At 55.5% G+C, this 24906-nt stretch overlaps 1 protein-coding gene across 3 annotated transcripts; it reads right to left on the reverse strand.

The window, feature by feature from the left end:
• Positions 1 to 1674: 1674 nt before the first annotated feature.
• Positions 1675 to 24781, reverse strand: SNAP23 (synaptosome associated protein 23). Of its 3 annotated transcripts, none has more exons than XR_003763859.2 (9): positions 24675 to 24781; positions 12172 to 12277; positions 11996 to 12037; positions 11731 to 11779; positions 10848 to 10965; positions 5798 to 5944; positions 4487 to 4631; positions 3393 to 3538; positions 1675 to 2361 (listed from the first exon to the last, which is right to left on the reverse strand). XR_003763859.2 is itself a non-coding variant. In XM_029077796.2 (9 exons), exons 3-9 carry the CDS (start codon positions 12226 to 12228, stop codon positions 3473 to 3475), a joined length of 624 nt encoding a protein of 207 aa, XP_028933629.1. In that variant the 5' UTR covers positions 12229 to 12277; positions 19049 to 19171; positions 24675 to 24779; the 3' UTR covers positions 1675 to 3472. The 3 variants fall into 3 exon arrangements, 2 of the variants coding, with proteins under 2 accessions (XP_028933629.1, XP_028933628.1); XM_029077796.2 differs by adding an exon at positions 19049 to 19171 and having other exon boundaries at positions 1675 to 3538; positions 24675 to 24779; XM_029077795.2 differs by having other exon boundaries at positions 1675 to 3538.
• Positions 24782 to 24906: the final 125 nt, after the last annotated feature.

Consider the following 24906-nt stretch of genomic DNA (forward strand, 5'->3'; position numbering starts at 1 on the left):
GGAGGCTGAGCCGATTAGGATAAGGAGGGGGTTCTCAGACTGCAAGTCTCGTGGCAGTGGGGGTTGGTGAAGAGGTGGGGACCCCAATTTCCTTCATGGATTAGGGACCATAGAGTGTGAGTCAGTCAACAGTATTTACTGAACGCTTACGTGTGCAGAACAATATACTTGGAGAAAGCAATAAAACAGTAAAATTCTCTGCCCACAGCACACCCGTCTACACCCCCGCCATGACTCTGACCATAGACCAGAGAGGATTTACCTCCTTTAAAGCATCTGCTACTGTATCCCCCTTGAGCCGCTAACGGGTTAAAGGGATATCTGGTCCTCGCCAAAGTCTGGGAAAAATTCGGGTTTGACCTGAGCGGTACGTCTGCCCCCGATCTCTACCCACACCCGGTTTAGCATCCTCACTTGACCGAAGCGGGTTAAAAATTTCGTAAAATTCACTGATCTGCCTTCACATCTTTTGGGACCACTTATTTGGGTACGGTGAGATGAACCGGGGGACGGCACGAGAGAAATGCAACGTGTCTTTTCCAGAGAAGGGTAGGCAAAACAGGTAGGATGGGCAAAACGTTTTCATTCCTTTGTCCTCTTTGAAGGGATTTTCTCTGGAGAGATGTCTGAGCTGGTCTAAGGAAAAATAAATGGATGGGAATTCCATAACCTCAGCACCAACAGGTGCACAGCTTTCCTCCCTTCAGTCCCCCACATGGAAGAAAACGGAAGGAAAATAAAGCGGGAGGGGGAGGTTTGGGTTTGACATGAAGCAGTCACAGGAATGTACAACGTTTTTATTTGAAGACCATTTATTCCTGACCCGCACAAGCCCTATGCCCTCCCTAAACTGCTGGCATTTTTTATTGCCTGGAGCCCCTTTAAGACCAAAAAAAGAAAAACCTCCCGACTGAGACCTGTTCCTCATCATGGACAGTTATGTCCAACGTTTCTGGTGAGGTGAGGCGGTCTCTACCAGATACACTTGTGTTCTCTATCCAGGATGGCTCACCAAACTTACATCTCCTCCACGCCACACCCCAGTGGGCGATTAAAAAGCTTACTTTTCCAAAAGATCTAGTTGAGGAGGGAAGGCCCCGTGTGTGAACGCGTCTCTACCAGCTACAATTGTGTTCTCTATCCAGGATGGCTCACCAAACTTACATTTCCAGCACGTTACACCCCAGTGGGCGATTAAAAAGCTTACTTTTCCAAACGATCTAGTTGAGGAGGGAAGGCCCCGAGTGTGAACGCATCCACGACTCACAGGTCTCTCGGTTCTTCTATATTTTTTTCAAAGCTCTTTGCCACCCCAGCTACGCACGTCCTTTAGTAACGAATTCGGCTGAACCGAACTCTCTCCTCCATTCCTTTCCAATCGCCCCTTTCCCCCACACCATTGGGAGTAGATACCATCAAGGTGGGGTGGGTTTCGGGAGGATTTTCTCCACCAAGTACAGGCAGCAAGTCCTAGAGTTATCTGAGTCAGAATCTGGGTGCTGCATTAACAGTCCCATAGACAGCCAGACGCTCTCACCTCGGCTCTTTCTCTAACGGTGAGACCTCGGTTACGCAGTTGAGCCTTTTCCCGGAGGCTCTGGGGGCTTCTAAACCCTAGAGGCTAGTTTATATATTTTTCTCCAAGCCCCGGCAAAGAAAACGCCCGAAACAAACTTCCCTTGAAAGACTGGTTTATTCACATTTAAGATGTTCAATCCCTTTATCAGTCTTCGGTAAAGCTCACGCTTCGATTGCACTTTCTTTAGCGATGTCCCATGGTTTTTGTAAACAAACACGTTCTCTTTCCCCCTGCCAGCCGGCTTAATTTCAAATAAACTCTACTCTTGTGGAAGGTTTTTTTTTTTTAGGGGGAAAACAAAAAAAAAAAAAAACCACCCCAAAAGCACAGCCCGCCCACTCCCCCCCAAAAAAAGTAAATTAAAAAACTGAAAATTTAGCTTCGTTTCCGGGCTTCCGGGATCGTCTCATAAAGGACGAGGAGGTGAATACTTCAGAGACAGATGAGTTTGGAGAGTTTATATATTAGAAGACCCGGATGGTTGCTCCTCCATTATACAAGAGAGCAGCTAATGCCCAAGGGAAAGATCTCTCTCCCTCAGGGATCTCCACCCTTACCTACTTTAAACACTCAACTCCACTGGTTACGGATAGAAAAAATTTAATGGCGAGGTGGTACCCGCTGGCTTGTCGGAAACCAATCCAGGCATGCGCCCTTGGGGTGTGAAGGTAGGATAAAGGGGACAGCTGGACAAATGACGTGGCCACCGCTCAGCATCTCACAAAGCAGGGTGCTCGGGTGACACCGTGAAGGATTCTCAGAACCAGGAGGAGCTGGAGAAGCTCCAAGAGCAAAAGGTGAAGAAGAAAAAAAAACAACGATAAATGCAAATGTCACATTTTCTTCAACGGTCAAGTCACATTCACCTAGAGGTAACTACATCTGCCTTCCCTCAAACCCCGGATGGTCGGAGGGCCTGTGGCAGAGCGAGCCGTCCCACGGGCCTTGAAAAGGAGGAAGCCGTGGAGAGATCAAAATGGCCTCGCTCCTCGCTTTGTTACCCGAGGTCGGGGGGGGGCCGTAATCCTCGGCTCGGAGGCCGGGTCTGCGTCAGCCGCTACGTTTCGAGAGACTCGTCTAAAACCGGCTGCAGAGAGAAACCGTTTGACGTACAACCCGTGTGTGTTCTATCCCACCCGAAAGGCTCCCGTGTTCTGAGGGGCTTTGGTCAAAAAAAAAATAATAATAATAAAAATAAAGTTAGGGAGCTGGAATCCTTCTGGAGATCTCTTCTCTCGGTGGTACCGGGGACCGGCCGGACCACGTCAGAGATGACGAAAATGAAAGGGAGTCATGGGTTTCTCTCAGCGCTCCTGGGAGGGAGAGACTTGAGAGCTTTGCCAGGCTTGGAGAAAAGAAGTTCTCTTCCAAGAATGCTGGAAAAAGGAGGGCGGGGGGCAAGCCCGTGGTCTCCCACAAACAGGAGCTGGGCACGGCCAGGTTCGAACATCAGTCGGCGGACGCCTGATCTTACGGACCGAGGGGGCGGCCTGGTCCACCTCGACTCTGAAGCGGCCCCCGAGGTTCAGGGCCGGCAGAGTTGTTACTGAGGGGATTCTTAAAAAACGGAAACGAACCCCAAAAAAACCCCCTCCAATCACCCACCTCTCTCCCCGCTGCATTACAAATGCCTCCGCCCAGAGATCTCCGGCAACTCTTCCAGCTCCGGGATGATGTGGGAAAAGTTCTTGGGGTGAATCCCTACTTGGCTCAATCTCCCCACCCGGGCAAGGACAGAAATCCGAAAGCAGAAACTGCGCCGATCCACCACACCGCGTGGAGAGGAGTGGGTGGGGGAAAAAAGATGCCCAACCTCTGAAAGGTGGTGGTCTGGGAGAAGGGTGAGATGAGAAGAGGAGACAGGAGAGAGAATGGAGGAAGCCGGCGGTTCCTTTAGCTGTCGATGAGTTTCTTGGCTCTGGTGTTGGCGAGCTCGATGCGATCCTTGTTGGTCTCGGCCTGGAAAGGAGGGGGAAAGGGGAAAAAAAAAAAGGAAATCGGATCCACGTCACACGAGCTCAACTCAGAAGGGTAAGGAACCGATCGCGCTCTCTGAAAGGAGAGGACTGGGAACCTGGGTTTTAATAATCCTCGCTCCGCCACTTGTCTGCTCTGTAAGCCCGTCAAAGGGCAGGGACTGTCTCATTCTGTACCGATTTGTACATTCCAAGCGCTCAGTACAGTGCTCTGCACAAAGTAAGCGCTCAATGAATTGAATGAACGAATGCTCTGTGCACTCGACTGTACTGAGCGCTTCCTGTGTGCAGAGCACTAAGCGCTTGGGAAGCAGAAACATTCCCTGCCCAAGCTGACAGACTTGGTTGGCGGGATAAAATGTCGGGTTCTCTATGGCGGGTTTCAGACAAGTCTCAAGATGTAGCGGCTGACTCAAATTTACCTCAAAGCGACCGATCTAGGTCCCTGATGATACAGCGGGAGGCTAAACTCCTGCTAAACGCAGGATAGTTCCTTGTCTGGGTTCCTTCAGTAAGACTACCGGCGGCCTCCTGAATAATAATAATAATCTTGGTATTTGTTACGCGCTTACTATGTGCCAGGCACTGTTCTAAGCGCTGGGGGGGGAAAGAAGGTAATCAGGTTGTCCCACGGGGGGCTTAATCCCCATTTTACAGATGAGGTAACTGAGGCGCACAGAAGTGAAGCGACTTGCCCCAAGTCACCGAGCTGACAGGTGGCAGAGACGGGATTAGAACCCATGACTTCTGACTCCCAAGCCCGGGCTCTTTCCACTGAGCTACGCTGCTTCTCTCAAGAGGGCAGTGAGGGCTCAGGAAGTTCTAGGGTAGAGGCTGGAGCTCCCCAATTCGGGGGCCTGGGGATGCCAGCTCCCCATCCTGGGGGGCACAGCGCTGCCGGACTCGAAGCAGGCCCCTCGGGCCGCCTTACCTTTTCGGTGATCCGATCTATTTGCTTGTTCTGAGACTCAATCTCGTTGCCCATGTCGAGGGCCATGTTTTTCAGGTTCCCCAAGATACTGCCCACCTGGGTCAGGTTTTCTTCCATCTCGTCCTCTCGGGCATCATTGGTTATTCTACGGAGGGGACGGAGAACCGTCAACGCGGCAGGGGCCTCGACTGTTTCTCGTTGAAACCGGAGGAACCGAGTCGGGGGTTCGGCCTTCCGAGGGTTTGAGGTCTCGGGCCCGGTCAGCCCGCCCCACGTCCGGCAGAGGCGTCCCAGCCCCCCGGCCTTAAAGGCGATCACAAAAACTCTAAAAAACTGTGGAATTTAAGCACTTCCTACGGGCCAAGCACTGAAATAAATCGCTGAGGCCCAAGATCATCAGGGGGTTTTTTTGTTGGCTTTAACGATATCTATCAAGCGCTTGCTACGTGCCAGGCACTGACCTGGGCGCTGGGGTAGATACAAGCTCGGGTTGGACACGGTCCCTGTCCCGCACTGGGGCTCACGGTCTTAAGCCCCACTTTACAGAGGAGGTAACCGAGGCACGGCGTCGTGAAGCGGCTTGCCCGAGGTCACGCGGCGGACAAGTGGCACAATTAGAACTCAGGTCTGTTCTTTAAAGGTATCTGTTGAGTGCTTACCACGTGCCAGGCACTGTTCTAAGGTCCTTAGGACCCTCAGGCCTGGACTCTAGCCACAGGCCACGCCGCTTCGCAGTCCCCGTCCTTCACAAGCTCCGGCTCTTACCGACAACTCAGAATTCTGACGAAGAACCAGGGCACCGCGGCTCCTCCCGTTCCCCGCCACCCGGCTTTCCGGCTGACTGGAAGCAGACCTACCTACACGCACCCCACCCTCAGCATTTTCACGTATATGTTATTTATTCACTCGTTCATTCAGTATTTATTCTGCTTGCTCCTTGTGGACGGGGACCGTGTCTGCCAACCGTGCGCCGTCCTCTCCCATGCGCTTAGTACCGTGCCCTGCGCACAGTAAGTACCCAGATTTTACGGACGATGGAGGGTGCTCAATAAAAACCATACCCGCTATTACGACTTCCGCCCGGGGCCCTGCCCACCCTAATTGGGTGGCATCGGTCAGTCATTCGGATTTATTGAACACTTAATGAGGGCAGAGCGAGGTCCTGAGCGCTTAGGAGAGTACGGTATAACGACAGCCACGTTCCCCGCCCCCGACGAGCTTACAGTCCGGAGGGATCCAGCGCCTCTTCGGCCGTTCGAAGGCCCGGGTGGGATCGGACCGGCCGTCGGGAGTTGGGAGGGAGCGACCTACCGTTTGATGTATCCGCCGCCGGCGCCCGGCTGCTGCGGCTGTCCGTTCGTCGCCCGGCCCGGCTGCTTGGACACCACGTCGGCGGCGTTGTCCCCACCATCGCCCCAGGTGGCCTTATAGGCTTTGTTGGACTCAAAACTCTGGGTCCTACACACACGGGGGACAAAGTGGGACGGGTCAACTCCGGGCAGGGGGGCTTGATTTGTTGTTTTTTTTGTCCTTCGGGCTACGACATCTCTTCCCACCCCTCATCCGCCCGGTCTCACGGCCCGGGGTCAGCCGGATCGTTACCTCGACGGTGGGCCTGGAGCGGCAGCGTATCGCTACCCTAAGGTAGAGCCGGACGCGGGGACGTCTTGACGACCCGCGGGCGGGGCAGAGGGCACCGACGGGAGAAACTCCCGATGATCCAAAAGGCTCCTCTCTCAGGTCACCCGCCAAATCTCCCGCCGCTGCTAACCAGCGGCGGGAAGACGGAAGGGTCGGCGTATCCCCCTCTTCCTGCCGCCGGCCTGGCTCCGGAGGAGGCCGTGATCGGCCCGGAAACGGTGGGGGAGGTCAAGAGGGATCTAGGGAATTCCCCATCCTGAATCACATCTGGCTTAGTGCACGCAATAAGCGCTCAGTACCGTGGGAGGGGAATGGGTCTACCAACTCTTGTTCGCTGGCCTCTTCCAAGCACTCAGTACAGTGCTCTGCGCACGGCGAGCCCTCGATAAATACCAATGATAACGCTTCAACCATCAACTGATTTGGTTTAATGTAACATCAGGCAATCAGCTATCGCTAAACGGGGCTCCCTCTGAGAACGGTCCCCTTACGTTCGATGCCAGGTCTAAGAGCACTTCAAGGATCGTTCTGGGGCAATGGCTGACTGCCCTGCAGATCTACTTAGGGAAACGGATGGGAGGGGAGGGAAGACGGCCATTCGAATCCCACCGCGTCGTCCCAACCCCTGACTAGCCTCCATTAGCCCTCCTCGGGAGAAGGAGGCCTCCGACGCCAAGGCCCCGCGTCTCCCGATAAGCTCAGAGTGTCTTTCTCAACCGGGAAGTTGCCCCCAAACTCCCAGTACGGGCCAACCGAGCCGCGGTAGCCGGCGGGCTCGTCCTTAGGGGACAATTTATGTTGGGATTTCGACCCTAGAGCCCCAGCGCCTCGCTTCCCGGTGAAGTGGTTGAAGGGAGAGTTGCTTTGAAAGGGCCGAGGAGTCAGCGGGGCGTATTCTGAGACGACAAACCTTTTGGGGAAGTTTAGGAAGTTCTCCACCGAGTCCCCGCAAGCTTAAAAGGGCTCCACCCTCCAAAACGCGGAAGGGGAAAACCTCTTGTCGTTACCACCAGGGAAGAGGCGGGCAGGCCTCTTCCTCTTCGACTCTCAGAAGGCAGCCGTCACACCCCACGCTAATAAGGGGTGCCACGCTCCTTGCCCCCCGCCCCTCAAACCAAGGAAGGATTTCAAGTCACCACCAAAGTCTCAACACCATCCTCACACGCTGCATCGCCCGGGAGCAAACTCCAGATATCGAGGTCCACCACGGGTTAAACAGAAGCTCCCTCCGAAGCATGCTGCGTCACGGCTATGGGTTTTGGTCTTCCCCCTCCATCTTCTGCACTCTTTTAATAGTTATAATGGTATTTGTTACTAATAACAACAAGGTATCTGCTATGTGCTTACTATGTGCCAGGCACAGTCCTAAGCGCTGAATAATTGTGGTATCTTAAGCGTTTACTTTGTGCCAGGCACTGTACCGAACGCTCAGGTGGACACAAGCAGATCGGGTCGGACGCAGTCCCCGTCCCACACGGGGCTCAGTCTCAATATCCCCCTTTTACGGGCGAGGTAACTGAGGCCCAAAGAAGTGAAGCGTCTTGCCCGAGGTCACCCAGCGGACGGGTGGCGGAGCCGGGATTAGAAGCCACGACCTCCTGAGTCCCGGGCCCGGGCTCTAGCCACCGGGCTGCTCGGTGTGAAAGGGGTAGAAAATACACGTCAGAAGATGGTGAGGGAGGGAAGGGGTGGGGAAGGAGCCCGAACGAGGTACTCGGCGCCCCCCCGCCCCCCCGACTCACAATCTTTGTCGAATCTGTTTAGAGAGGGGACAGCCCGGTCACACAACACGGCACGGTTGTCAAGACACAGTCACCACTCACAACGGCTCATGCACATCCGGCCATTGGCAACATCACCTTCCGGTGGCGGGTTAACAGCAGGCAACTGGGCCTCAAGACAGTCCGCGTCCTAAAGCCTCTGGTGTTAAGTCTTCGGTTTAGTAAGCGGATTAAGACAGAAGAGAGAAGTAGGTGAGAGGGGTGAAGGGCGCAGAGGACTGGACGGGCCAGCAAAACAGAAGCAGGCTTAGAGGTTTCCACACAGAGAGCATCCGTATCCCTGCCTGCTTTCCCAGAACCGGCCAACGTCCGAGAATCTGAACGGAGGGAAGAGAGACGGGAAAACCGCGGCATTTAGTCGCTTCCCCCCCGCCCGCCGGGTCGACGTTCCCTCTGGACGCTCCGAGAGAGATCTCCCGACCCCCGCGGAAGTGGGCACGGCATCCCGACGCAAAGCGGACGAAGCGGGAGCTGGCGGGAAAGGGCCTCTCGGGTCTTGCGTCTGCCTCCCGCTCACATCCTTCCCGGCCTAGGAGGAGCCCCGGGGCCCTCAAGGGAATAGTCTGAACCTCTGTTTACGTTCAAGCCCGTAATTATCTATCAGTTATTATACTTACTGAACGCCCGTGTGCAGAGCGCTTGGGAGGGCAGGCTACGATCCGGTCGGTAATAATGACGACGATGGCATCCGGTAAGTGCTTACTAGGTGTCGAGCACCGTTCTGAGCGCTGGGGTAGATACGAGCTAATTGGACACAGTCCCTGTCCCACATGGGATTCGGAGTCTTAATCCCCATTTTCCAGATGAGGGAACTGAGGCCCAGAGGAGTGAAGTGACTCGTCCAAGGTCACAAAACAGACAAATGGCAGAGCTGGGATCAGAACCCAGGTACTTCTGACTTCCAGGCCCACGCTCTATCCACTAGGTCATGCTGCTTCCCTTCTGCAGCCAAGTTCCCCGCCCTCAAGGAGCTTAGGGTTTATATTAACGTCTATCTCCCCCTGTAGACAGAGTGCTCGTTGTGGGCAGCGAGCGTGTCTCTTGTACTGTACTCTCCCAAGCGTTTAGTACAGCGCCCTGCACACGGTAAACGCCCGATTGATTCTGCTACGTGGCTTATCATCAGGCCGACCACTCGCCCACAGGCAGGCCGCAGAGTGCTCAGTCCAGTACGTGGCACGAAAGGGGCGCTCAGAAAATACTACAGAAACTACCCCGAAGGATGTAAGGGCACGCGGGAACAGGCAAGTCAGAGTGGCCCCGACGTGGACCCACGGACGAGGACCCGAAAGGCCCACGGAAGAGGAAGCCAGGCGGCCGAACCCCCAGCCCGCTCCGTCACGTTTCCTTTCCCACATTTAAGTCAGGGCAGACGCCGCCCCACGGGATAAAAAAAATCGGGAGTTCGGCCACCTTCCCGCCTCGGCCGGAAGGGGAAGTCAAGCCTCTTGCTTCTTGGAATCGAGTGGGTGGCCGGCCTTTAATTTGGGGTTTATTCTCAAGCCCTAAACTGTTGGCTGAAAGCTGCTTCCGGCCTCTGCTCCCGGGCCCCCCCTCCTCGCACAGTGTTGAGGGCGTCAAGTCCAAGATCGACGCCCCAGACCTGCGGCTTAGCCTGTAGGCAACAAGGATCCAGAGTCCTCCAAATGCACGCCGACGGGTCAGGTGGCTCCGCTGGGACTGGCTAGCGGAGGGAGCGTCGGGCCTGCCTCTTACCCACCCTCTGTAGGGACCACCTGTCGGGTGCCGGCGGTTGCCTCGGCCTTCTCGGTTAGGGAGCAGAAAGGGAGCGTTGTGGGAGCCGCGGCTTCCGTGAGGGCAACGAGGATGCTGACCCACAAGCAGCGCCGAACCTCTGCTTCCCGGTGGATTCCGGAACGGACGGCCCCGCCTAAGGCCGCCGGGTGCCAGGGTCGCCTCCGGTCCCGCCCAGCCTCCCGGAATCCTCTGCTTCCCTGTGGCCCACAGGTTGACAGGCCAGTTTTAGCCCAAATGCAGGCCAATCTGTCACTGTTCCCGCTCCAGAGGACTCTCCTCTAAAATTAGCCCATCTGCCTGTCCGCTCTGGGGCCTGAGGAGAGGAGGGAGGCGGGGGGTGGTCTGGGAGGAGAGGGAGAAGTCTCCCCTCATCTTCTTTACCTGTTGCGTTCTATCGAGGGGTCAACCTAGGGGACTTCCGTGGTGCCGACTCCAGGGCCGTCTGGCACTGCCGGGTCAGACAAGCTACCACTCCGCCCTCCCGTATCCGGCAGCCGAGGGCCCTCGGCTGGGAGGGAGGCGATGCGAGGCGAGGGCTGGGCACCTCTCCGGTTTCACTGCCCAGGTTGGGTGCGTCTAACTGCCTCTGTCTCTGTTCCTTAACCCCCATTCCACAGCTGAGGTCGCTGAAGCCCAGAGAGATTAAGCGACCTGCCCACGGTCACAGAGCAGAGACGGGATGGGGCCGGCATTGGAACCCAGGCCCTTCCGATTCCCAGGCCCGTGCTTTAGCCGCAAAACCGCCCTCTGTCTCGCCTTCCCGGACCCCACGGGAAGAAGGCTGAGCCACGCAGGGGACCCCCTTCACCCCCATCCCAGAGTGAGACGAAGGGATCGCCCGGTTTTACGGGTTTAAGGCACGCCGGCTCAAGTCATCCGTACTTTTTCTAATTACCCGGTCGGAGGGCAAAGCTTAACCTTAATCACTCTCGGCTGCAAAATCTCCAAGCTCCGGGGACTGAGGGACTTAACTGGGACACTGGCGGGAGGAGGAGGAGAAGCATGGGGAGAGAACGGAAAGGGAATCAGGAACACCCCCGAGGGACACCGCGTCTCTCTCCTGGAAGTCTGAGCTGGCTCATCCAGGTGCAAGGCGTCGGGAAACTGCCGGGGGAACGGGAGGGACGTCTGCTCGACGCCGCGCCGGCCACGTGAGCGGGCGGCCAGAGTTACCAACTGACCTGTTGCACGGGCAGACGCAAAGGCCACAACATTTGTTGAGCTCCGTCAGGGTCTTCTCGGCCTCCCTCATGTCTTTGTTGATCTGGTCCATGCCTTCTTCGATGCGGTTCAGTTTTTCTACAGGAATTTGGGCGGGGGGGGGGGGGGGGGCAGGGAGGACGGTGACACATTTCAGTGCGACGTTTCGGGGGCCCCGCTGGGGATTTCCGCTGGGTCGTATTTCTAGCCTGCTGGTTTTCTTCCCGCCTGTGGCATCCGTGAAGCGCCTACTATGTCGGGCACCGTTCTAACCGCAGGGGCCGATACAAGTTAATCGGGTCGGAGGCGGGCCCCGTCCCTCGGTCCGAGTAGGAGGGAATTCCCATTTTATCATTAGGAAAACTCTGGCATTTTAAGAGTCCCCCGTTTGGGCTGAGATCACCAACTGTAATCGCTCGTTTGATTTAGAGCCGTCACCTCAAAAGCCGCGGGGAGGTTGACGTATTGATGAGCCGGAGACTTCAGTGAATAATCGGCTTGAGGTTCCTGGGCTTTTCACAGGCTCCCCCCGATCCCCTCCTCTAAACTGTGAGCTCGCCGTGGGCCGGGAATCTGTTTATTGTTATACTCTTCTAAGTGCTTGGTAAAGTGCTTTGCACACAGACAGCGCTCAATAAGTACGACCGATTGGCTGAACGCACGAACCCCTGGGGTCTGCCGTATGGCTCCGCCAAGGACGACAGATTCTCATACAAGCCCGGTCTGCGGCGGAGAGGAAGAGAAGTAAAGATTCATCTTCTTTCTAGCTCACCCGCGGAGAGCTCTCTGGGTCCTGGGAAAACCACCCCAGGCTACTGTAAGGCTTGGGCAGAGTGAAATTGAGAACTCCGGCTTCCAACTCACCCCCTTGCTCATCCAGCATAGTGATGGTCTTGATCCCCGTATCCTGGGACTGGAGGAAAAGAAAAACCAAACAAAAACAACCCATCATATACAAATACATAAATGTTACGGCCCGACGCTTTTAAACCCAGATACGGAAGGACCGTGGGAATGTTCTCCGAATCAGGAGACCTGGGAAACCCGTGTTTCAGACGGTGCCCTATTCGAGAATACTGGTCGCTAGGATGTCTCCCAACAAACCAAACAATCGAAATCACTTCCTTACCTCAATGGCCAGTCCCAGGATTCTTCTAGTACTTTCCAGCGACTAGAAAGACAAAATAAGAGGTGCCAACGGGCAGGTACGTCGGCTTCCCGCCCCACCTCCAACGCCTCGGCCCGAAAGGAAGGAGGAGCGTCTCCAACGACGAGACGGATCGAGACGCACTCCAAAGCGCTCACCTCATCCGTCACCTGATGAGCCCTCAGCTGGATCTCTTCTGCCGACAGGTCGTCCATGGCGGATCCAAATTCTTGGCCCTCGGCCTACGCAAGTGGAACTGGGACTCTATAGGAAGACAGAGACGCGCACGGTGGCTACGGGAAGCAGGGTGGCCCGGTGGAAAGCGCACGGGCTTGGGCGGCAGAGGACGTGAGCTCTCAGCTCGGCTCCGCCGCTTGTCAGCTGGGGGACTTTGGGCGAGTCACAACTTCTCTGGGCCTCAGTTACCTCGTCTGGGAAATGGGGATGAAGACTGCGAGCCCTACGGGGGACAACCTGATTCCCCTGTATCCACCCCAGCGCTTAGAACAGTGCTCGGCACATAGTAAGCGCTTAACAAATGCCAGCATTATTATGATTATCATTAATCCCCATTTGCCAGATGAGGTAACTGAGGCATAGAGAAGTTAAGTGACACAGCTGACAAGCGGCGGACCCGGGATTAAGACTGTGAGCCCCACGTGGGACAACCCGATGACCTCGTATCCCCCCGCCAGGTGCTTAGAACAGTGTTTGGCACATAGTAAGTGCTTAACAAATACCGTTATTTATTATTATTACTCTTCACGGGTAAGAGGACGTTAAGGAGGTGAGGGATTCAGCAACTTCCTAGCCTCACAGGACGCTCCCTTCCCAACTTCTCTGCTGACCCCACCCAAACAGCAACAGAGACGACGACACCCGAAAAGCGCCGCCGCAGTCCTGGCCGGGTTCTCGAGCTGAAGTCGCACGGGTTTTTTTCTTTTCTTTTAACACGAAGTGCTTACTCTGTACTAAGCTCCGGGGAAGATACGACCAATCAGCTTGGACCCAGGCCCCGTCCCCTGTGGGGTTCAAGTCGGAATCCCCACTTTGCAGATGAGGGAACTGAGGCTGAGAGAGGTGAAGCGACTTGTCCAAACGCTGGCTCCCAGGCCTCTGCTCTATCCATCGGGCCACACTGCCTCCCTAAAGGATTCCCCGGAGAGTGATGCAGTCCGTCGGTCAATCTGTTTCGCCTCCGTCCTCCCCGACTGGGTCAACAGGTCACCCGAGACCGGAAATTCAAGCTAGGGGAGGCGAGCTTTCGGGCTGCCAGACAAGAAGTGCAGGAAAGTCCTCCCCGCCCAGCTGCCCCGTCCGGTCTCCCGACGGACCCGGTCCGCCCGGAGGGCTCAGGGCCTCGGGGACTCTTAGGGGGCCCTGCACCCGGAGAAACTTCCCCGAGGGACGACGCCATAAAGGAAAGAAGGAGGGTCAGCTCTTGGATCGTCTGGATCAGAAACAGCGGCCGTTCTGTCGGAGCGGAGCCACCTAACGGATAGAGCCCAGGCGGAGAGTCGGAGGGCCCGGGTTCTAATCCCGGCTCCGCCGCTTGTGCCCCGTGAGAGTGTGGGCAGGTCACTTCTCCGGACCTCGGGTCCCTCATCTGGAAAATGGGGATGAAGACTGAGTCCCGTGTGGGGCAGGGACTGGGTAACGATAATAACGGTGGTATCTGTTATTAGCAAAGCACCGTTCTAAGCGCTGGGGGGGGGATCCGAGGTGATCCGGTTGTCCCACGTGGGGCTCCCAGTTTTTAATCCCCATTTAACAGACGAGGTAACCGAGGCCCAGGGAAGGGAAGCGACTGGCCCAAAGCCACACAGCTGGCAAGCGGAGGAGCCGGGATTAGAACCCACGACGTCTGACTCCCGAGCCCGGGCTCTTTCCCCTGAGCCGCGCGGTGTCTGATCCGATGAGCTTGTGTCAACCCCAGCACTTAGGAGAGGGCCAGACACATAGTAAGCACTTAAAAAATAGCATTAAAAAAACAAAAAACAAGACACAGAGACCCCACCCCCGCAAACACACACACACACACAAACCAGCTCCAGGGGTTCAAGTGGGATGGAAAACAAAGAGGGAGCTAGGGATGGGGGGGAAACAAGAAAAAAGAAAACAAAAGACAGGATAGCTTTGGAGTTTGGGTTCGATTTCTGCCTTCTGAGTGTCTGTGTTGATGGAGCACTCAAGCCCCAAAATGTTGTAGCAATTTTCGCTCACCACTTCCTCAGCCTGGCTGTTGCAAAAGATTCTAACCACTTGCCCGCCGTGGGACCTCCGGCAAGTCCCTTCTGGGCCTCAGGGACCTCATCTGAAAAATGGGCACGAAGACCGGGAGTCCCGCGTGGGACGGGGGCTGGGTCCAACCTGATTAGCTTCGATCTACCCTAGCGCTCAGCACGGTGCCCGGCACGTAGTAAGGGCTTAACAGAGGTCATTAAAAAATAAATAAGAGATAGGAGAATCCACTGAAGCCGGGAGCCAAAAACCTTGCACAATCATCTACTAGCCCTCAGACACGTGACCACCTTAAACCATCAACACACTGGACGCAAATGAAAATGAACCGGAGAGTTCTTCGGTCTTTGGTTTTAAGCCAGCAGTGATGAGTATCTGAGGACCCGCCGCGACCCTGCCGCGGCGGAGAAAGGATACTAACACTTTCCTCAACCCTTTCCAGCATTCCTTTCCTCCCAGAGCTTCGGTGGGAAGGGCACTTGGCTGTCCGGGGCGGATTTTCCCTAACTCCGCATCTTTGGTCTTGGAAAAACAAATTCTTCGCCCGTTACTAACCCCGCTGTCCTAGTGGCTTCGGGCTCCACATCTGGGGCTTGTGACCCCTTGAGGAACTCGACCCGGGGGACGGGGTCTTGGCGACTCCGTTCTACGGTGCTTAATGCAGTGCCCTGCACACAGTAAGCACCCAATAAACACGACTGATTTAATAATAATGACGATGACGACGGTATTTGTTAAGCGCTTACTACGCGCCAAGCACTGTTCTCAGCGCTGGGGTGGATACGAGGTCATCAGGCGGTCCCCACGGGGGGCTCACGGTCTTCATCCCCATTTTACGGATGAGGGAGCCAAGGAGGAGAGAAGTGAAGCGACTTGCCCGGAATCACACGGCTGGCGGGTGGCGGAGCCGGGATTCGAACCCCTGACCTCTGACTCCCAAGCCCGGGCTCTTGCCGTTAAGCCAGGCTCCGTCTCGTAAAGCACTGTTCTAAGCACTGGGGTAGATTCCAGGTAGTCACCGTCTCGGAATCGGAGCGAACCCCGGTAGAAACGGCGCGGTGAAGCAGCAAGGCCTAACGGGAACAACACGGGCCTGGGTCCTCATGCTTGCTGTAGGACCTTGGGCAAGCCATTTCACTTCTCTGGGCCTCAGTTTCCTCATCTCTATAAGGGCAATTAAATCCTACTCCCCCCTACACAGAACGTGCACCCCATGCGAGGCTGGCAGTGCGTCAACTCGGACTAATTGTATCTATCCTAGAGCTCAGAACAGTGCTTGGCACATTGCAAGTGCATAACAACTATGCTTGTAAGAGCTTAACGGGTACGATAATAATAATTTTTAAAACCTGGGCTGGGTCAGATCTGCTTATGTATATTTATTATGCATATATCTATAATTCATCTTTTTATTTATATTCACGTCTGTCTCCCCGTCTAGACTGGGAGCTCCCCGTGGGCCGGGAATGTTGTCGGTTGCTACGCTGTCCTCTCCCAAGCGCTTAGTACAGCGCTCTGCGCACAGTAAGTGCTCAATAAATACAACTGATGACCCTGTATCTATCCCAGTGCTTAGAACAGTGCTCTGCACATACAGATAACATTATTATTATTATTACAACTGGATGAATGCTTCGCTGCCCTGTGCTTTCTTGGAGCTCAACTCTGTGACCTTTCCGATCGGTCAACCCTGACAAGAATTCTCCCCGATTTAAGTTTGCTGCCAGGAATTTGGGGATTATTCTGCTTTTTGAATAGGAGGACGGTGTCTCCCCTTGATGGGGGCGTGAAGGGGAGGAAGGAAGACAGAAAACCGAAGGAGGGAAGGTCTTTGACTCCGAGACACTTCGGCAGAGCTCCTCAATAATAATAATAATAATGTTGGTATTTGTTAAGCGCTTACTTATGTGCAGAGCACTGTTCTAAGCGCTGGGGGAGATACAGGGGAATCAGGTCGTCCCACGTGAGGCTCACGGTTAATCCCCATTTTACAGATGAGGGAACCGAGGCCCAGAGAAGCGAAGTGACTCGCCCACAGTCACACAGCTGACAAGTGGCAGAGCCGGGAGTCGAACTCATGACCTCTGACTCCGAAGCCCAGGCTCTTTCCACTGAGCCACGCTGCTTCTCACACCCGTGTCCTCGAACCAAGGGGACACGAAGGCCGGGAACGTTCACTCATTTCCACATACTGACTTGCTTTAGGAGAAAAGCTGTTTTTCTACCGAGCGGGGTCATCGGAAACTGACCGAACCGATCTGAAACGCTCGGGCAGGGATCCGTCGCGCTGCAGAAAGGTCCTTTTTAATAAAACGTTCAGAATACTTTGAATGTAAGCCCCATGTGGGACCGGGTCCGACCCGATCATCTTCTATCTACCCCAGCGCTGAGCCCAGTGCTTGGCGTTTAGTAAGTGCTTAATAAATAGATAATAATAGAGAAGCAGGGTGGCTCAGTGGAAAGAACATGGGCTTGGGAGTCCGAGGTCATGGGTTCAAATCCAGGCTCTGCCACTTGTCAGCTGTGTGACTGTGGGCGAGTCACTTCGCTTTTCTGGGCCTCAGTTCCCTCATCTGTAAAATGGGGATTAACCGTGAGCCTCACGTGGGACGACCTGATTCCCCTGTATCTCCCCCAGCGCTTAGAACAGTGCTCTGCACACAGTAAGCGCTTAACAAATACCGCCATTATTATTATCTACCCCCATGCTCAGAACTGTGCTCTGCACATGGTAAGCGCTTAACAAATACCATTATTCTAAATAGGACAATTATCTTTATTATTGGTTCTTTTTATTCACCCTCCACCTGGACGCCTCACTTGATTTCAGAGGACTCATTTACCAAAGTAACAAGTTAAAAAAATCAGTACGCTTTCCACGCATTGTGAAATATGGAACTTTTCCAGCTCTCGGGTGTAACCGGCAAGAGAGGAAATGAAAACGAGTAATGCTCTGGCAGGAGAAGCCAGGAATCGCGAGTTTAAATACTTTATAAATGTTTGAAATGCTCTCTCTGGATTTTAAACTCCTCGAGGGATCCTACCCACTGATTCTAATGAACTCTCTCAAGGGCTCAGTACGCCGAGAGGGAGCACGGAACAGTGAGACACAGCCTGGTGTAGAGGACAGAGCACAGGCTTGGGAGTTGGAAGGTCACGGGTTCTAATCCTGGCTCCGCCACTTGTCTGCTGTGAGATCTTGGGCAGACGATTTCTCCATCCCTCAGTTACTCCGTCTGTAAAATGGGGATTGAGTCTGAATGTCCCGCCTGGGACAGGGACTGTGCTTAGCCCAATTGGCTCGTACGCACCCCGGCGCTTAGCACGCGCTTAAATGCCACGATTACTATTGCTCAAACGCCCGCTACTGACGGATCGCCTCCCAACAGGAGTTTCCTACTCGGATACGGACAATTCTGTGACAGAAACCAATGCGGACTCTCTGAAAAGCGAGAAAACAGGTTAGGATCTTGGAGGGCAGCTATCAGTCAGCGGCACTAACTGAGTGCCTATTTAGGCAGTGTGCTAAATGGCCGAGAAAGGATGGGATAATACAACAGTAACAGAAATATTGGCTGAGCACCTACTGTATACAAAGCACAGCACCAAGCGCAAAAAGCTAGCGGGCCCACGTCCCCGGCCTTCAGAAAGCTTACAGTCTGGATCCACGTTCCCCGCTCTCAAGGACTTTATATTTTATTGCTATGAATCCCTCGCCATTATTATTTATGCTTTCGGGTTTCCAGATCCACACCTGACCGATGACCTCGGCAAACCCCTAGCGAGAATCATCACACGAGGACAATCCCGGGCCCAAGTCTACGGGGTCCGCTCAGGAGACTGTCGCCAGGAGGCCCAGTGGAAGGACCCCGGGCCCGGGACGACCTGGGTTCTAATCCCGGCTCCGCGACCTCCCCGCTGAGGGAGCCTGGGCAGGCCACTTCGCTTCTCCGCGCCTCGGTTCCCTCATCCGCAGAATGGGGATTCAATACTTGTTCTCCCTCCTTAGGCGGTGAGCCCCGCGTGGGACCTGATCGTCTTCCATCTTCTCCAGCGCTTAGTACAGTGTTTGGCCCATAGTAAGCGCTTAAATACCACGATTCTCACGGTCATTTCTTTTTATTCACTTTCTTCGCTCTCCAACTGGAGACCTCACTGGATTTTGGCCACCGTCCCTGTCCCACATGGGGCCCACGGTCTTCGCCCCCGTTTTACAGATGAGGCAACCGACGCACTTGGAAGTTACGTGACTCGCCCAAGTTCACAGAGGAGACCCGTGGCAGAGCCGGGACTAGAACTCAGATCCTTCTGACTCCCAGGCCCCGTTCTACCCGCTAGACCAGGCTGCTTCTCAGGGCAGAGTTAAGGACATTAAACTGGGGCAATCCAAACCACTGATGAGATCAGAACCAATCGCAGTCCCACATGGGGCTCTCAGCCAAAAAGGGATTTTATCCCCGTTTTACATTCGCCGATGGGGAATCTGAGGGACTGTTTTTATATATTACGGCCTTTATGACAGACACGAGGCAATCAGGTTGGACACAGTCCCCGTCCCACGTGGGGCTCTCACTTTAAGTACGGGGGAGAACGGCTATCGGCTCCCCATTTTACAGTCGAGGAAGCTGAGACCCAGTGAAGTGACCCGCGGAGCCGGGATTAGAACCCAGGTCGTCTGACTCCCGGGCCCGGGCTCTTTCCATTACGCCGCCCTGCTTTACCAGGTTTGCGCCCCCCAATCATCCCTCTGGGGAAGGGGCTGGGGTGGAGGGTGTGGGTTGGGGTCACGCTTACCGGAGCTCGTTCCCGCGATCGGGGTGGACCCGGGGCGACCCGTCGATCCCGGCGGCGGCCTCTGCGCGCTTCAGGGTGCCAAGCCGCGAGAGGCGGGGGGTGTCCCCGGGCGGCCGCGAGATCCTGGGGCCGACAGAGACGCGGACACGTCTCTCAATTCGATTTCGTCAATCACTTGTACGTGCACATTAATGTCGGCCCCCCCCTTCCGGACCGTCGGCTTGCGTCTGCTAATTCTTTGGTACTGGACCCTCCCAAGCGCTCGGTACGGTGCTCTGCACGTCGTAAGCGCTCACTAACTACCTTTAATTGTTCTCCTGGGTTCTCTTCTCTCCCCTTCTTCCTGGGGGCACCGCGGCTGGTGGTCTTTGAGGTCGGGAGAGTCTAACGCATCAGGGTTAGGATGCCCGATCGTGGGGGGAGAGGGGAGGGACTCCTCCAGCCGGTCAGCCGACAAAAACCGGCCGTGGGAGCCCTTATCAGCTGGTGACGGGGGGGGGGGAGGGGAGGAAGGGGGACCCAGTTGAAGGGAGGCACCACCCTTCCTTTCAGATAGGAGGATTCCGGGCACCCAGAAGGGCTCGCGTCGGGGCAGGGACCACGGGGCCTTCAGACGCTCAGAAATCCCTCTGCGGGCAGAGGTCCCGCTTCTGACGGACACGTGTTCTTCCTCCCAAGCGCCCCACCCCGCCTTTTTTCATTTAAAAAAAAAATGGTATTCGTTAAGCACCTACCCTGTGCCTGGCTCGGTTCTAAGCGCTGGGATGGATACAAGATAATCGGGTGGGACACAGTCCCTAACCCACCTAGGATTTACAGTCTCAATCCCCAGTTTACAGAGAGGGGAACCGAGGCCCGGAGAGGTGAAGTGACTTGCCCCGCGTCACACAGCGGACGGGTGGCGGAGCCGGGGTTAGAACCCAGGTCCTTCTGACTCCCAGGCCCGTGTATCTTCTTACTCGAGGAACAGGCAATAGCCATTAACCCAATTCCCGGTCTAATGGGGAGCACGTGCGTAGGCTCGGCCAATCAATTAAGACTGGGCGCCCCATTTGGGAGGGGGATTGGGTCCAACCTCATTATCCGGTATCGATCCTAGCGCACACTGCAATATCTGGCACTGGAAGCACGGGCCTGGGAGGCAGAGGACCCGGGTTCTAATCCCGGGCACGCCTGCCTGCTGTGTGACCTTGGGCATGTCACTCCTCCGCGCCGCGGATTTACTCATCGGCAAGATGGGGATTAAATCCTACTCCTTCCTACCTAGACTGCGAACCCTATGTGGGACAGGGACGCTGTCCAACCTGAGGAGCTTAAATCTACCCCGGCGTTTAGTACAGTGCCTGGCGGAGAGTAAGGGCTTGGCAGAAACCGTTAAAACAGGAAAAAGGCCCAAGGTAGGATGGTCAGACCCTCACGTGAGTTGGGGGGAGCGAGGGAGGGGAGGAGAAGCGAGCGAGAGAGAGAGAGAACACAAACTGGAAAAGAACTAGAGCCAGAAAGTTGGAAATATCCCTACTATAACTAAAGCAATCTTGATTTCTAGTCCAAGGATCTCAGAAGCCCTCCTCAGACACCAACGCCTTCATTTGCGGCGATAAGAGCAAGTTAGAAAGCAAATTGATGCACGGGGGAGTTGGAAGGCAAGCAAGTCTGAGCCTTGTAGCCACGTCAAAACAATCTGGAGAGATTTTTGACTCACGGGGCCCTAACGGATCCCGTCTAGGAGCAGCGGAAGAAACGGAGGTTCCCACCGAGAGGATCTCGTGTGTTACCCGGACGATCTGCGGAGCGCACGAGATGCTGAGGAGAGGCTTCGTGCTGATGGCAGGCGATGGCCACGGGGGCCGGAGGGAAGAGGGAGGGTGTTCTCGGGCTAATCCTGCCCCGAAACACTTCCGAGGAATCCACACGTAGTCTTCCCAAACTGACCTCGTTAGCCGGGTAAGGATCAGGGGGTTTTGTTCCAAGTCCTTTTGGCTGCAATTCGGCACAGGACAGTTTTCCAGGTGGAGGGCAGTCCTTCCCTGCGCATGCCTGAGAACTCACCCACCCAACGGAGCCTGCAGAATAGCAGTCGTGCTATTTATCGGGCGCCTGCTGTAAGCACTCCACTGTACTAAGCGCTAGAGGAAGACAGAGCGGCACAACACATTCCCTGGCCACGAGGCTCTCACCACACGCTCTTCACGTGGTTTTTGCGTGTGCTCGTGGTGGGCAGGGAACTTGCCTACCAATTCTTCTTTTTAAAATGGCATTTGTTAAGCATTTACTCTATGCCGGGTGCTGGACTAAGCGCTGGGATAGCTGAAGAGAATCAGGTTGGACAGAGTGAGACTCTTCCAAAACGGTCTCAAAACATACACGCCAGGCAGACCCCATTCACGTGGCCTTTAAAGGCCCCCCCCATCAAAAAACACAGTAACACTGAGCATGTACTTTGTGCAGACCGCTGTACTAAGCGCCTAAGAGAAGCAGCAAGACCTAATGGATAGAGCCCGGCCCTGGGAACCAGCCCCGTCCGTAATTTATGGCCATTCCGATCACCCCCGTAGACCGGAAGCTCCTTGTGGGCAGCGAACTCGTCCCCCAGCTCCGCTGTACCGTACTCAAGCTCGGCACCCAGTAAATGCTCAAAACCCCGCCGGTCGACTAGATCTTTAGAGCCCGCAGGGAATGTGTCCGCTTATTTTTCTCTTGGGCCCTCCTAAAAATAGTACAGTGCTTGGCCCACGGTAAGCGCTCAATAAATAGGATTGAACGAGCTCGAGTTGCACTCTGGCCCCTCGGGACGAGGTGTCAGGAAAGCACGGACGAGGAGCTCAAAGTACACCCTGCGTCCTCTCACATGGGCTGGGACTCTTGCCGTTCGACTTTCGCCCCCCAGACAATCCCTCCCTGCCATCGTCTATCATCTCCTTACGCAGAGCGCTGTACTAAGCACTGGGGAAAGTACCCAACGCCACGGCTGACGTTCAAATACCACTGACCGACCGAGAACCAGGGAGGGGTCTCGATCAGGTGGACCCATTTGGGGATCCAACCTGATCTCTGGACTGTAAGCTGGTGGTGGGCAGGGAAGGTACTCTCCCCAGCGCTTAGGACAGTGCTCTGCACCGAGTAAGCGCACAGTACCACTGTGTGATTGATGATTTTGGAGATTTAAAGTGGCATATGGGGGGGGGGGGGGAGTGAAAGATTTAGGGGATCCCAGTCCAGATCTTCGGTGGGGCGGGGGCCCGGTCCAAAAGCCGATGCTACAGTCCCGGCCCACGGTGTGAGAAACAGCGTGGCCTAATGGAAAAGTGCCCTCCCCTGCGAGCCAGAGGGACCTGGGTTCTAATCCCCGCCCCGCCACGTGTCTGCCGTGTAAAGAGAAGCAGCGTGGCTCAGTGGAAAGAGCCCGGGCTTGGGAGTCAGAGGTCATGGGTTCGAATCTCCACGCTGCCACTCGTCAGCTGTGTGACTGGGGGCGCGTCACTTCACTTCTCTGGGCCTCAGTTCCCTCATCCGTCAAATGGGGATGAAGACTGGGAGCCTCACGTGGGACGACCTGATTACCTTGTAGCTCCCCCAGCGCTTAGAACAGCCCATAGTAAGCGCTGAACAAATGCCACCCTTATTACCTCGGGCAAGTCACTGCCCTTCTCTGCGCCTCCGTTCCCTCGCCCGTAAAACGGGGATTTTAGACCGTGAGCCCCACGGGGGACGCGGACCTCCATTCTACTCAGAACTGTGTCTGGCACATGGTAAGCACTTAAATAGCACTAAATAAAAAAAAATTCTCACTTCTTCCCTCCCCCCCCCCCCCGCTCAAAAATAATTGGTTAGAGAGCACGCCTTGTTCCCCTTACTTTCCAACCTCCCCGTTCCCCCAGTCACCCTTTCACTTCCTCTAGACCGAAAGCTCACTGTAGGCAGGAAGTGTCCTCTCCCAAGCGTTCAGTACACTGCTCTGCACACGGTAATCGCCCAATAGATACCAGCGATTCACTCCCATCACACTTCCTCCCCACAAATACCGCTTCCTCACTGGGTTGCCTCCCTCCCCGCACTTCACCCCTGACTCATCTTCCCCTCAAACAGGACGGGAAGCGGCATGCCCGAGCGGAAAGGTCTGGGAGTCAGAGCTCCCGGGTTCTAATCCCGGCTCTGCCGCTTGTCTGCTGTGTCACTTCGGCCAAGTCGCTTCGTTTCTCCGGGCCTCGGTTCCCTCCTAGACAAAACTGGGGGTTCGGTAATAATAATGTTGGTATCTGTGAAGCGCTCACTATGTGCCGAGCACCGTTCTAAGCGCTGGGGTAGACACGGGGGAATCAGGTTGTCGCCCGCGGGGCTCCCGGTCTTCATCCCCATTTTACAGATGAGGTCACTGAGGCCCCGAGAAGTTCAGTGACTCGCCCAAAGTCACACAGCTGACAAGTGGCCGAGCCGGCATTCGAACCCATGACCTCTGACTCCAAAGCCCGTGCTCTTTCCCCTGAGCCACGCTGCTTCTCTAATCTCGCTCCAGGTGGCCCCTGATAATAATAATAACGTTGGTATCTGTGAAGCGCTTCCTCTGTGCGGAGCACTGTTCTAAGCGCCGGGGGAGATACAGGGTCATCAGGCGGTCCCACGGGAGGCTCCCGGTCTTCGTCCCCATTTTACAGAGGAGGTGACTGAGGCCCAGAGAAGTGACTTGCCCACAGGCCCACAGCTGACTAGTGGCGGAGCCGGGATTCGAACCCATGACCTCTGACTCCCAAGCCCGGGTCCTTTCCACTGAACCAAGCTGCTTCTCATAATAATAATAATGACGGTATGGGTTCAGCGCTCACTATGTGCACTATGTGTTCTAAGCGCTGGGAGAGATACAGGGTCATCAGACTGTCCCATGTGGGGCTCACACTGTTTAATCCCCACTCTTCCGGATGAGGTCACTGAGGCCCAGAGAAGTGAAGTGACTTGCCCAAGGTCACACAGCAGACAAGTGGCGGAGCCGGGATTAGAACCCACGACCTCTGACTCCCAAGCCCGGGCTCTTCCCACGGAGCCACGCTGCTTCTCTAATTGTACTGCCCAAGCGTTTAGGATAGTGCTCTGCACCCCTTAAACGCTCCTTAAGTCACTTCACTTCTCTGGGCCTCAGTGACCTCATCTGGAGAATGGGGATGGAGAGTGTGAGCCCCACGTGGGACAAACTGATTCCCCTGCGTCTACCCCAGCGCTTAGAACAGTGCTCTGCACATAGTAAGCGCTTAACAAATACATTATTATTATTAATTAGGCAACAGACTAGTGCTGGGGGGGGGGGTGAGCAGAGGGAGGGGGTGGAGGCCATTCATTCATTCATCCATTCGTTCATTCATCCATTCATTCGATCGCATTTATGGAGCGCTCGGTGGGTGCCAAGCACTGGACTAAGCGCTCGGAAGGAGGCAGAGAGGGACCATCCCGGCCCCACGGGCTCGAAGAGGGGGGAGCCAGGCAGCAAAGCAACGAGGGAGGCAGCAAAACCGATCAAGAGGATCGTAACTATAGACCTATTGATCTACGATTATTGATCTATGGGGGGGGGGAGGGGCAGAGTATGGGAAGGCCTCCTGGAGGAGGTGCGCTCCCAGGAAGGGTTGCTAGGTCACACCTTGGAGTTGGGGGGGAAGCCCGTCCTCCCGGCAAGGCCGTCGGTCTTCGTCCCGGTCCCGGTCGCGGACGGACACCGGTCGACCGGTCCTGCCCCGGCCCCACCGCCCTCGCCGCGCCTGCGCAACAAAACCGCCCCCGCGCCTGCGCACTTCGCCCGCACCACCCCTCCCCTCCGGTACCCACCGCGCCTGCGCACTTCCTCCGCCCCGCCCCGCCCCGCCCGTGGTCAG

This window comes from Ornithorhynchus anatinus, chromosome 13 (genome assembly GCF_004115215.2).
Source record: "Ornithorhynchus anatinus isolate Pmale09 chromosome 13, mOrnAna1.pri.v4, whole genome shotgun sequence".
NCBI classification, from domain to species: domain Eukaryota; kingdom Metazoa; phylum Chordata; class Mammalia; order Monotremata; family Ornithorhynchidae; genus Ornithorhynchus; species Ornithorhynchus anatinus.

Bases quoted from the DNA above. Each gene is read 5' to 3' on its own strand.
- SNAP23 (XM_029077795.2), bottom strand. From the start codon at position 12,228: ATGGACGACCTGTCGGCAGAAGAGATCCAGCTGAGGGCTCATCAGGTG. The intron at 12,038-12,171 runs GTGAGCGCTTTG...TTGTCTTTCTAG, and splicing joins CTCATCAGGTGACGGATGAG to TCGCTGGAAAGTACTAGAAG. The intron at 10,966-11,730 runs GTGAGTTGGAAG...AAATTCCTGTAG, and splicing joins TATGCTGGATGAGCAAGGGG to AAAAACTGAACCGCATCGAA.